Source organism: Myotis brandtii, unplaced genomic scaffold, assembly GCF_000412655.1.
Source record: "Myotis brandtii unplaced genomic scaffold, ASM41265v1 scaffold27, whole genome shotgun sequence".
Taxonomy (NCBI): Eukaryota; Metazoa; Chordata; class Mammalia; order Chiroptera; family Vespertilionidae; genus Myotis; species Myotis brandtii.
The window spans coordinates 181,221-193,245 of NW_005360272.1; the positions used below are offsets into that span (position 1 = coordinate 181,221).

The 12,025-nt window shown below is 47.3% G+C and overlaps 1 protein-coding gene and 1 long non-coding RNA gene across 4 annotated transcripts in view; one reads left to right on the forward strand and one right to left on the reverse strand.

Annotated features, from left to right (window-relative positions):
• The first annotated feature begins 1,860 nt into the window (after positions 1-1,860).
• On the forward strand, positions 1,861-4,356 carry LOC106726473. Its single transcript, XR_001362544.1, has 3 exons — positions 1,861-2,123; positions 2,209-2,277; positions 3,734-4,356. It is a non-coding gene; the product is annotated as an uncharacterized LOC106726473 (long non-coding RNA).
• A 3,833-nt stretch (positions 4,357-8,189) lies between these two features.
• Positions 8,190-12,025, reverse strand: part of MANBAL (mannosidase, beta A, lysosomal-like) — a 30,381-nt gene continuing 26,545 nt past the window's right edge. For all 3 annotated transcript variants that reach the window (XM_005868458.2, XM_005868457.2, XM_014541406.1), the window contains exon 3: positions 8,190-9,109. In XM_005868458.2, the coding sequence (XP_005868520.1) occupies positions 9,005-9,109 (105 nt within the window). In that variant the 3' untranslated portion in view covers positions 8,190-9,004. The remainder of the gene's footprint in view (positions 9,110-12,025) is intronic.

Consider the following 12,025-nt stretch of genomic DNA (forward strand, 5'->3'; position numbering starts at 1 on the left):
CCTGGCAGGAGAGGTGGTGAGAAGTGCATGATTCATGTGCATTTGGAGGAAGCACCCACAGTCCCTGCTTGGATCAGGAGCGTGGGTGTAAAAGAGGGTGGAATCAAGATTGATTCCCAGGTTTTTGGTTTGAGGGGATGGAGTTATCATTTACTGAGATGGGGAAGTCTGGGTAGGAGTCCACTGTGAGGAAACAGTCAAGAGTTCCGTTTTAGCCAAATTATGTTGGAGAAACCTATTACGTATCCATGGAGATGTTGAAAACTAGTAACACTCAGCCAACACTTAACTGAGCACACTCTGCATTAATCCCTTCATCAACCCCCTGAAAAACAAACGATCATTATGCCCATTTCACTGATCAGAAAACTGAGGCTCACAGTAAGATATTGTGTATAGGATGAGAAGAAAGCCATGTAGAGCCCCAAGAAGCCCTCACATCTAAAAAGCTACAGGAAAAGGCTTCCAAAGGGGTTCTGAGCTCCCCAGAAAGGGGTTCTCCTAGGTCAGCCTGATGTTGTCAGGGGGCCACATGAGAGAAGACAGGGATAACAAAGTGTCCAGGGGATTGGACCACAGATCTTCTATAGTTGACCCCAGGCAGTGTGGTTAGGGCCCTCTTTGCATTCCCAAATCCCTCAGGCAAAGTATCACCAGGCTTGTCAAGTCTCTTATAATTGTCTGTGTGTCTACCTGGCCCCACAGATTGAAGGAAGGGGCATGTCTGATCCATTTTGGTGTCCCCCGTGCCCAGGTCAGGGTCTAGACCAGCGGTTCTCAACCTGTGGGTCTCGACCCCTTTGGGGGTCGAACGACCCTTTCACAGGGGTCACCTAAGACCATCGGAAAACACATATATAATTACATATTGTTTTTGTGATTAATCACTATGCTTTAATTATGTTCAATTTGTAACAATGAAAATACATCCTGCATATCAGATATTTACATTACGATTCACAACAGTAGCAAAATTACAGTTATGAAGTAGCAACGAAAATAATTTTATGGTTGGGGGTCACCACAACATGAGGAACTGTATTAAAGGGTCGCGGCATTAGGAAGGTTGAGAACCACTGGTCTAGACAGAGCAGGGACTTGAATGAAATGAGCTGCTTGATGCCTTGTGAAGGCCACAGGCCTTGATGCTTCTTCTGGCTTGGGAGGCAAAGTACCACATTTCAGATTCAGCACTTCTACCAGGCAGCCGTGTAGATACATAGAGCCCCTAAATGATTAAAAACCAACAGGGACATCATTTTTCCTGCCCTCATTTTCCAGAGGAGGAAGTTGAAGCTTGGAGCAATGAAGGCACAATCCACAATCAGTGGGGATGAATCGTGCTCACATACATGGCCCTGACTCTGCCTCATAGCTCCCCTTCCATAAACGCTAAAGCAGGGGTCCTCAAACTTTTTAAACAGGGGGCCAGTTCACTGTCCCTCAGACCGTTGGAGGGCCGGACTATAGTTTAAAAAAAAACTATGAACAAATTCCTATGCACACTGCACATATCTTATTTTGAAGTAAAAAAACAAAACGGGAACAAATACAATATTTGTATTTGCATGTGGCCCGCGGGCCGTAGTTTGAGGACCCCTGCGCTAAAGCCTAGGTTTCCTTACCTACAAAACCAGGTTAGACCCAGCAGTCTGAGAAAGCTCAGCCATGGTCCCTTTCTATGAACTCACAGGCCACAGGCCACAGGCCCCGTGGTGGGGGGAGGAGAGATCCCTCAAGAGGCTGTTTATCATCTTGTTGGACCCACCCCCACCCTTGAACTCTTGGAGCAAAACATTCCCAGAAACAGGGTGATTCATTCACAGCACTATTTGCCAGTTCCAGAGAAAAGACAGAACATGAAATACATTCTGCAACTTTTAAAAAAGGAGACAAAGAAATTTCAAGATGAAGTTTCCCTTTAGTGGACAGAGGCTGAGGGAGCTGGGACATACATGTTTTTCCTTCCAGAGATCAAGCTTTGTGGGGAGGAAAAGATCATGGTTTGAGCCAACTTCTCCCAAAACACAAGGTGGGACCCTCTAAGACCACCAAAAACAACAGTGTTTTTTTAAACAACATGATGGGCTGAAACTGGCAACCACTGTTAATGTCCACTGGATGTGAGTTAAAACCAAATTAGATTGGCTGCTTTTTATGCTAATCCATGCCAGGATTCCAACTGATTGCTCCTCTTAAATTAAGCAGAGGGAGCTGCTGAATGTTAGAGGGTTTGGACATCTGGCTACCCAAGAAGGCATGGACAGAGGTTAACAGGTGAGTCTGGTGGGGTCTTGCGGGTAGAATTATAGGGAGAGTGAACGGTAAACTTCCATAATCCACAGAAAACCAACCTGGGATGACTCTGTCTAGCAGTACGAAGAGAGGTGGAAAGCTGTCTCTCATTTTGAAGTTACAAGATATCTGTGCCTCCAGTTTGGTCTCCTACAGCATGAATTTGTACTCAACTCTTTAAAAATTATATTTTTAGCTCCCAACCCCAATATGGGCAGAAGTAGGAATGAGCTTGATCTCTTTGCCCAAGTGAGAATGTGATATAATAAGAAAGCTCAAGAGATCTGGGTTCTAGTTTGATTCTGTTTCCAAAGAGCTAAATGGTATTGAGCATGTTTCCAGCCCTCACTGGGACTCAGTTTCCCCATCTGTAAAACCTCAGGGAAGAGAATGTGTTGAGGAAAAAGGGATCCTTGAGGATGGGCTTTAGGGTCATACCCCCTGGGTTCTAATCTAATTTTCTAGCTGTGTGTCCTGAGGTAAGTTGATTAACCTTTCTGAGTTTTCTCATCTCTAAAGCAGAGACCATAATATCTACCTCATGGGATTTGCTGACAACTTAACTGACATAATGTGTACAAAGAGCATAGCTTACTTAGTACCTGGCCCACAGGAATATTTTTTTGTTAAGGTGTAATTTACACATAATGAAATGCTCAGATGTTAAACATTCCATTTTGATGACTGCATATCAAGACAGAGAACATTGCAATTACCGCAGAAAGTTTTCTCATGCCCTTTCCTGGTCATTCCTCCCAGAAACAACCCTTGATCTTATCTCTATCACCCTAGGTTAGTCTTGTCTGTTTTAGAATTCTCTATGAATAGGACCAGGCAGTATGCATTGTATTTGTGTTTGTGGGTATGTTTGGCCTTTTCCCCTTAAAATAATAGCTTTGAGGTTCATTCGTGTTATTGGGTGTATGAGTAGATCATTGCATTTGGTGTGTAGCATTTCACTGCACAAACACACTGCAGTGTATCCATTCTCTTGATCAGCATTTGAGTTATTTTCAGTTTTTGCCTATTACTATGATGAAAGTTGCTATGAACATTCTAGCTAGAGTTTAGTACAAGACTTTCATGGGTAAGTATTTCCATTTCACTTGGGAAAATACCTAGGAGTGGAATGCTGGATCATAGGGTAGATGTATGCTGAACTTTGTAAAGAAACTCCCAAATGGTCTGCTAACATGGTTCATTTTACACTTCCACCGGCAATCATTGAGAGTTCCAATCACTCCACAGGCTCCGCAACATTTGCTGAGGTCAGTCTTTTTCTTTTTTTTTTCTTTTTTGTCAGTCTTTTTTATTGTCGTCATTCTGGTATCACATTGTGGTTTTAATTTGCGTTTCCCTGATGACTAATGGACTCCTTTCGTGAATTAATTTGGAATTTTTTTTAAAGGTAGTTCTTCTCCCCTTTGCTGCCATGTAGCTTTCAGCCTCCATGATTTGAAGAACTGTTGAACAAATGAGGAAGGGAAAACTGAAGACACAATCCACCAGAAATCGAAAGAGCTCTCCAACTACAAAAGCAAGCATGAGCTCAACCTTGGAACCTTCTTTTAACTTTGGTTTCCCAGGACTGTGGGGTAAGGACGTGCTCATCTTCTGAGGAAGCCAAGATCATGTTTTAATAATAACAACTTTGTTCTGGATTGAATAATCATTTTCATTGCTCCCATTTATAAACTACTGCTATGCACCATATATACTCACAGTGTGTCTAATTTTTCAATAGCTCTGCAAGGTTGTTATATGATCTCCATTTAGTGAACTTTGAAAATCAGAGATGTGAATTCCTTTGCCTAACACCATATAGCTACATCTCCATAGAATCAGATTCAAAACGTGACTGCTCCAAAATCACATTCACCAAGCTGCCTTCAACACACACACACACACACACACACACACACACACACACACTCAGGAATATTATTCAGCCATAAAAAGGAACGAAGTGCTGATATGATACATGCTACAAGGATGAACCTCAGAAACATCATGCTAAGTGAAAAAAGCCAGACACAAAAGGTCACATATTGTGTGTGATTCCATTTAATTAAAACTAGAGGCCCGGTGCATGAAATTCGTGCATGGGGATCTGTGTGTCCCTCAGCCCAGCCTGCACCCTCTCCAATCTGGGACCCCTTGAGGGATGTCAGACTGCCCAGTGGGATCGGGCCTAAACAGGCAGTTGGACATCCCCCTTACAATCCAAAACTGCTGGCTCCCAACCGCTCGCCTGCTTGCCTGCCTGATTGCCCCTAACCACTCCCCTGCCAGCCTGATCAATGCCTAACTGCTCCCCTGCTGGCCCGATTGCCCCTAACTGCCCTCCCCTGCTGGCCTGATCGCCCCCAACTGCTCTCCCCTGTAGGCCTGGTTCCCCCCAACTGCCCTTCCCTGCTGGCCTGATGGACCACAACTGCCCTCCCCTGCTGGCCGTCCTGTGATGGACATCTTGTGTCCACATAGGGGTGGCCATCTTGTGTGTTGGAGTGATGGTCAATTTGCATATTACCTCTTTATTATATAAGCTATATAGAATGGGTAAATCTATACCTATCAACAGATAGTACATTGATGGTTGCCAAAGGTTCAGGAGAGAGGAGAATGGGGGAAAACTGCTTAATGGGGTTTTCTTTAGGGATGACAAAGTTAATTTGGAACTAGATAGGGGTGGTGGTTACATAACATTGTGAATATACTAAATGCCACTAAATTGTACACTTTAAATAGTTCATTTTATGTTTATTCACTTCAATAAAATTTTTTAACTCCACTCTAGAGCATCATTTTACCATTAGTGATTTAGTCCTTTGGGTAATGATGCCTCCAGAACCTGGGCCCAATCTTTTCCCCCCACAGAGAGCCCTCCTTGAGAATTCCAGGGTAAAAAGGGGGGAGGCAGCAGGATGACTCAGAGTGGGGCCTTGAGTCAGGCTGCCTGAGTTCAATTCCAGGTACCTCCATGCTGTCATCTGTAAAATGGGGATGATCATGTTACCATCCTCATGGGGTTGCTGTGAGGTTGGAGTTGTGTATACAGAGTGTCTGGGCACATGAATGTTTATTCACTAAGCTATATTGCTAGGGCAGGCTACCTTCTCCTAATATCATCCATGCTGCAAATATTTATTGAGCATCTACCATGTGCCAGGCACTCTTCTGGGCCTTGGGGACTCATCTATAAACAAGAACAATAAAATTCCTTTCTTCTTAGAGCTTACATTCCAACCCTATCCAATAAAAGGGTAATATGAAAATTAACCGTCACTCTGTCACGATGGTGGCGCCCATAGCCACAAGATGGTGGCGCCCAGTCCTCTCAGCCCCGCCGGAGTTCCCCAGTGGGGCGGCTGCTGAGAGCGGGCAATGTGAGCAGCCTGGCAGAATGCTTGCTTTATTGCTCCGGCTACGAGGCAAGCATTCCACCCTGGCCACAGAGGGCCTCTGGGCAGCAAGCATGGAGCGGCTGGGGGGGGGGGGCAACTCTTGCATTGTTGCCCCGACGATGAGGCAAGCATTGCGCCCGGCCGCAGAGGGCCTCTGGCCAGGCTGGGCGCAGAACACTTGCATCGTTGCAGACCGGGCTGAGGAAAACCCCTCCCCCCGCCCCATGCACGAATTTCATGCACTGGGCTAGTTGAGATAAAAGAAAACACACCAAGTAAGTAAAATACATAGTATATTGGATGATGGTATATGCTCAGAAGAAAAAATGAATAAGGGGTAGGGATAGGAAGTTTTGGGGAAAGGTTACAATTTTAAATTGGGTTTGAGAAGTCTTCCCTGAATAATGATCTGAGGGAAGTAAGGTATATTCATTTCCTATTGCTGCTGTAACAAGTACACAAACTTAGTGGCTTAAGACAACCCAACTGTAGTATTTTACAGTTCTTGAGGTCAGGAGTCCAAAATGGGTCTTGCTGAGCTAAAATCAAGGTGTTGGCAGAGCTGTTTTCCTTCTGGGAGCTCTAGGGAAGGTCCATGCCTTGTCTTTTCCAGCTTCTAGAACCTGCCCACATTCCTTGGCTCATGGCCCCACATTACTCCAACTTATGCTCCCACCATCCCATCTCCTTCTCTTCGACTTTCCTGCCTTCCTCTTTTCCTTATAAGGACCCTTGTCATTTTATTGGGCCCACCTGGATAATCCAGAATCATCTCCCCATCTCAAGATCCTTAATTTAATCATACCTGCAAAGTCCTTTTTGCCAGGTAAGGTGATAGTCACCAGTCCTCAGGACCAGGAGGTGGACATCTTTGGGGGCCTTTATTCTACCACTTGGGGCATAGTATCTAGAGAAAGTGGGAACAGCAAGTTCAGAGGTCCTAAGGCAGCAGTTGCCTGGCATGTTTGAAGAAGATGGTGGCCAGTGAGGACGCAGTAGAGTGGGCGAGGAAGGAGTGGTCTCTCACAAGGTCAGAAAGGTGAAGAAAGTGGAGTGGCACTTGCAGGATTTTAGCCTTTACTTGAATGGGAGCATGTGAGGGCCGCGATCTTACGGGTTTTAACAGCATTCCTCTGGCTGCTATGTCGAGTACAGTCTATCATGAGGAGGCTGCTGCACTATCTGGGCGAGATGATGGTGGCTGGACCATGGTAGTAGAGGAAAGTGGTGACACACAGTCTCATTCTGGATTTTGAAGGCCAAGTCACAAGGAACCACTTAAGGGTCAGAAGTGGAGTGTCACAGAATGAGGGGAGTCAAGAATGACTCCAAGGTATTTGGCCTGAGCAACTGGAAGAATGAAGATGCTCTTTAAGATGAGGAAGACCACAAAAAGATCGGACTTGGGACGGCTGGTGAGAGATCAGGGATTTGCTTTGAGATGCATGTTGAGTATCCAATGGAGATACTGAGTGGGAAGTCAGATATAAGAGTCTGGAGTTAGAAGAGAGGTCTGGAGGGATTTGTTTGGGAGACACGGTGGTATTTAAAGCCATGAGCTTGGATGAGATCTTCAAGGGAGTGCGTGCAGAGATAAGAGAACCAAGGGCCCCTCCGAGGAGGAGAACCCAGTGATGTTGGAGGAAAAACCAGGGGAGGGTGTGGTCCTAGAAGCCAAGAGAGCTGAACGTTAGAAACTGTCCAGAGTAAGAATGGAAGGGGGCGGGTGGAGTAGAGGATGACCACCCTTGCTTTCCTAGGTTTGTTCTCTGGCAAACAGCCTCTCTGGGAGATAATTTAAGGGAGATGGACCTGCTGTGGTGGAAAATCTTGCCAGGCCCACTGTAGCAGTGCAGGGACCCTCAAGGCACCGAACCTATTGACACTCACTGAATATTTGTTAAATCCCGAGGAAAGGGCCATGGACTTGGGCCCAAGTCTGAGTTCTGGCACTCTCAAGAAGTCAGGGTTTCAGTTTCCCTCTCTAAAATGGAGATGATACACACTCACCCCTAAGTCCTCCCTCATCAGTCATGACATTTGGGAAAGTGTTTGGCAAACTGTAAACCAGCTGGGCGAATCAGACTTAGGTCGAGGCTTTTCCTTGGCAGCTGACTCAAGGTACATGGCTGGACCTGTATGACCCACCCCACACCACGTGAGGCCTTCGACTTGATTTTTCTCAAGTCACTCTAAGGACAAGCAGCTCCTTCCTCAGGCAACAGGAACTGGGAATGAGTGGGACCTGGTCCCAGTGGAAACTTTAACACATACATGGACATTCACAAGTGTTTCCAGTGACTAAAGGCCACACGAAGCAGCTGGCTAAACCCTTCCTGAAAAGTTGTCCCAGGATGACTGCAGAGCTACCCCCACCCCTGGCCATCCTCAGCCACAATGTCCCACCTCTCCAAGGGTGAGCCCTTACTTCACCCCTAAGGCAGGGACCAGGCTCCCCCTTTTGCTCAGCAACAGACAGCACACAGGAGGTTCAGCATGCAGGCCAGTTTATTCACATTTACTTCCCCCCAAAACTTTTCCACACTGGTCAGGGAATGAAAGAATTGGGGGCTTAGGGAAGAGAGACATGGGATATTGTAGAGGTGGAAGCCAAAAGGCTCACCTTGAATGTGCTATGATAGGATGAAAAGACTTTGGTCTGAGAGTGACAGGCACACCCCCCGCCCCCCCCTTTTCAGAGACTCAGAAAATTGGGCCCAAGAAACACACACTCATTCACCCAAACCTCTTCCATCTGCGGGAGGAGAACCAGGCATTACCCTGACCTGGGTCTTCTGCTGGCTCTCACACCAGGCAGTTTTCAGACCTGGCCATAGCACTACACTGGCCATGGTGTCTTGACCTAAACAAAACAGGTGAGGCCTGGCTCCACCTGCACAAGCGGAAGAGACAAAGGTGACTGATTAGCAGGTCTGTGGTGCACAAATAATGGGAGAGGGCGGTGCTTGTCAGCATTAGCTAATGGCTCTGAAACGTAGTGTAAATCCACAAGGTGGGTAACTAAAGGCCAGGCTCCATGATTAAGTTGAAAACATAATCTGACCGGACTTGTGAACAGACTTCTCAAACAGTCTCTGCTCACTGGGTATTTTAGTCTCCTTGACTCTAAACCACCAAGGAAGCAGGAGGAAGAGGAAGTGGTGGTCTGCCGAGCTGGGACCTGGGACTGTCATGATTGTCCAGATCTCTGAGCCTGGACGGAGCGAGGGAACAGGACGCTGAGTCCCCAGAGGGCCGCCTTCAAGGCCCTTGCCCCTCCCATCCGGCTCCACAGGCCTCGTCTTCTAACGCTTCTTCTTGGCCTCCTTCTTGGGCCTCTTGTTTGTAGAAGGAGCAGCAGCCTTGGGCTTCCTCACTTCCCCACTTCTGGGCTCAGATGGTTCTGTCTCCTGCATGGTGATAAAACAAAGAGTCCTGCTTAGATTAATCAAGCCTGACATCAGCAAAATGAGATCATGTCTGAAGGGACTTTGCAGACTGAAGCATGCCACAGAAACGCAAGGGATGGAAACCATGATGGCTGGGACCCAGGACGGGTATGTGTGCAGGTTAATCCCTGGGAGCGGGGCAGTTCTTAGTAAAGAGAAAGGGAGGCCCTGAGGGCAGGACACAGTCTTTGGAGTCTCAGAGGCCTGGGTAGGATCTAGGCTCCTTCATGTTCCAATTAAGTGACCTTGTGGGCAATCTGCTTCCCTTTTCTGTGCCTTGGTTTGCCCACCTATGAAATGGAAGTAGCGATGCATAGCTTGGAGGACTAATATAAGTAGGCAATAATGCATAAAAAGCACCCAGTAAATGTAGTTGCACCCAGTGGCTGGCTGGTCACCCTGGGCAGGGTCTGGGCAGAATTTGGGTGATGAGCCAGCTGTGGGGCAATGCCACTATGGCCTGCTCTCCCCTTCTGGCCCTGCTGTTCTCCTACCATTCAACCCACAGAATGCCAGGGCCACAGGGGTGGCGTGCTGGCAGGTAGGCAGCCACTGCACTGTTCTGTGGAACCTGGCAGAGGTGCCCCGTGGGGTGGGCAGGAGGCAGCTTCAGGGCAGAACTCCAGACTCTCCCGACGCCTGGGGAAGCTCTGGTTTTCATCCGTCATAGACACTGTGATTCCTTCCCAATAAGACGGTTTAATCAAAGGTTCTGTGGCCTAAAAGAGGTTCAAACCTGCAGATCTGCCCCCGGCCTTCACTGTGCCGATATAAAAAGTGGGCTCTGGGCAAGGGCCTCAGCCTCTCCAGCCACACAGGCTCCTGTCAGAGGAATCTGGGGAGGACTCAGTCCTGTCGAGTATCCCTTCCTCCCCTGGGTGATCAATCACAGTGCCACAGCCAGGCGAGACGTCAGCAAGCTCCATCCAGCTCAGAGAGCACTAAGCACAGCTCCCAGCCGCATCTGGCCCACAGGCGAACTTCACTTGGCCTACAGAGTTTATTTTTAAGAATTTAAGCCAATTGGGAGATTTCCCATTCAATCCGGATCCATAGCATTTTTGAAAACTTTAAACATCCGGTGACACTAGTCCTGAATCCCCTTGTGGAAGAAATGGGCTGAACTGCAGCTGCCCCTTTCTTCATGTGCCCATAGCCCCACGACCCTGGTGCCCCCAACACTACGGAAAGAAAATGTTTCTCAGTACCTGTGTTCTTTTATGAAATAATTTGAAAACAAAACAAAACAAAAGACTAAGAATATTAGGAGAGAACACTTTTTCTGGAAGAGAAAAATATTTCCCCCTGTTTAATTGGACAACTCCCAGCTTCAGCTTGCTTTAAGCTCTATCCTTCCCAGCTCGTCCACTGGCCCCTGGTCTAAGTCTCACCCTACAGAAGAGGCAGGACCTCGGCTGGGGAGGGGCAGTCCCCGCCAGAAGGCTCAGTCCAGAGGTCCGTCAGCTCCCTCTTATCAGCCAGTATTGTCTTCTCTCCACCCTGCCAGCTGAGACGTCAGATGTAAAGGCCCAGCCTCAGTCCCAGGAACCTACAAGTGATCTTCTCAAGATAATAAGCAGGCCGGTCTCTCCTCTGGCCAAGTCTCTGATGACAACTCTGGACTTCCCCAGCTTGTCCCTCTGTGCTGACACTGTTTATGTAACTTGGCAAAAAAAAAAAAAAAGAGTCCCATTATAAAAGCAAACAAAACCAAACTTCAGAGGAGCCAGTGTGTCAAGTGCACAGGCTGCAGGCTGCAGAGCTCAGCGGGAAGGCTACTGTTTAAGGCAAACCCCACAGGGCACAATACCTTGGGAGACCTTGGGAGCAGTACCCGTCAGTCCCTGGAAACCAGTGGGTCCCTGAGTGCCCTGGGCAAACAGGCCCTGATTAGACCAATGGTTTATGCACAGGGCACTTGCTGAGGCCTGCCAGGATCTCCAGGTGGAGCCCCACTCTGAGCGCTCTGAGCTCCACCGGTTTCAGAGGGGCCCAGTTTGGAATCCACAGAGAAACTGACATCCATCTGCCGTCCCCTTTGATTCCATCACCCACAGTCTCATGTCCCACACCTGGGATGGCATCTAAGGAGACCACCTCTCCAGCTTCAACTGTGCTCTTCTCCACCACCCCCCACAAACACTGGGTCAGGCCCCAGACTCCCACTGGTCACCCCTAACAAGAGTAGCACCCTTCTTTCCTTGGCCTCCCAGTAAAGCCCTCCCCATGGTTTGGTTCAGTAAGTAGAACACACTCCTACTCACAGTCTAATCTTCCTTCTCTACTCCTCTACTTGTAGCCAAGTACATCTCTCCTCCACCTCTACCCCGCAGGGCCCCAGGAACCTTTTAATGCCACTATTATCTTATCATAGTTACATGTTCTCATGTTGGTCTCCCCTATTAGCCTGTGAGCTCCTTGGGACAACTTCAATTGTTGCTGAATTAATGAATGAATGAATGAATGAATGAATGAGTGAAATGAAAGAACAGGCAAGATCTCCCATAACCATGAGAGATCCCTATAACATAAGACTAAGCATCACTTTTTCCATGGCACAGAGGACACAAGCAGATTTTAAATCCAATATACATACCCTGAAGCATATAGGACTAGACATAGCAACCATTAATAACAACAGCCACAACAGCTGCTCATATTATTTACAATATGCCTGTGTTCCATGGTTTGGACATATTTTTTTTTTTTTTAATCTGCTTTTATTTTTTTTTAATTTTAATTAAATCTTTATTGTTCAGATTATTACATTAGTTACTCTTTTTTCCCACCATAACTCCCCTCCACCCAGTTCCCACCCCACCCTCCGCCCTCACTCCCCACCCACTGTCCTCATCCATAGGTGCATGATTATTGTCC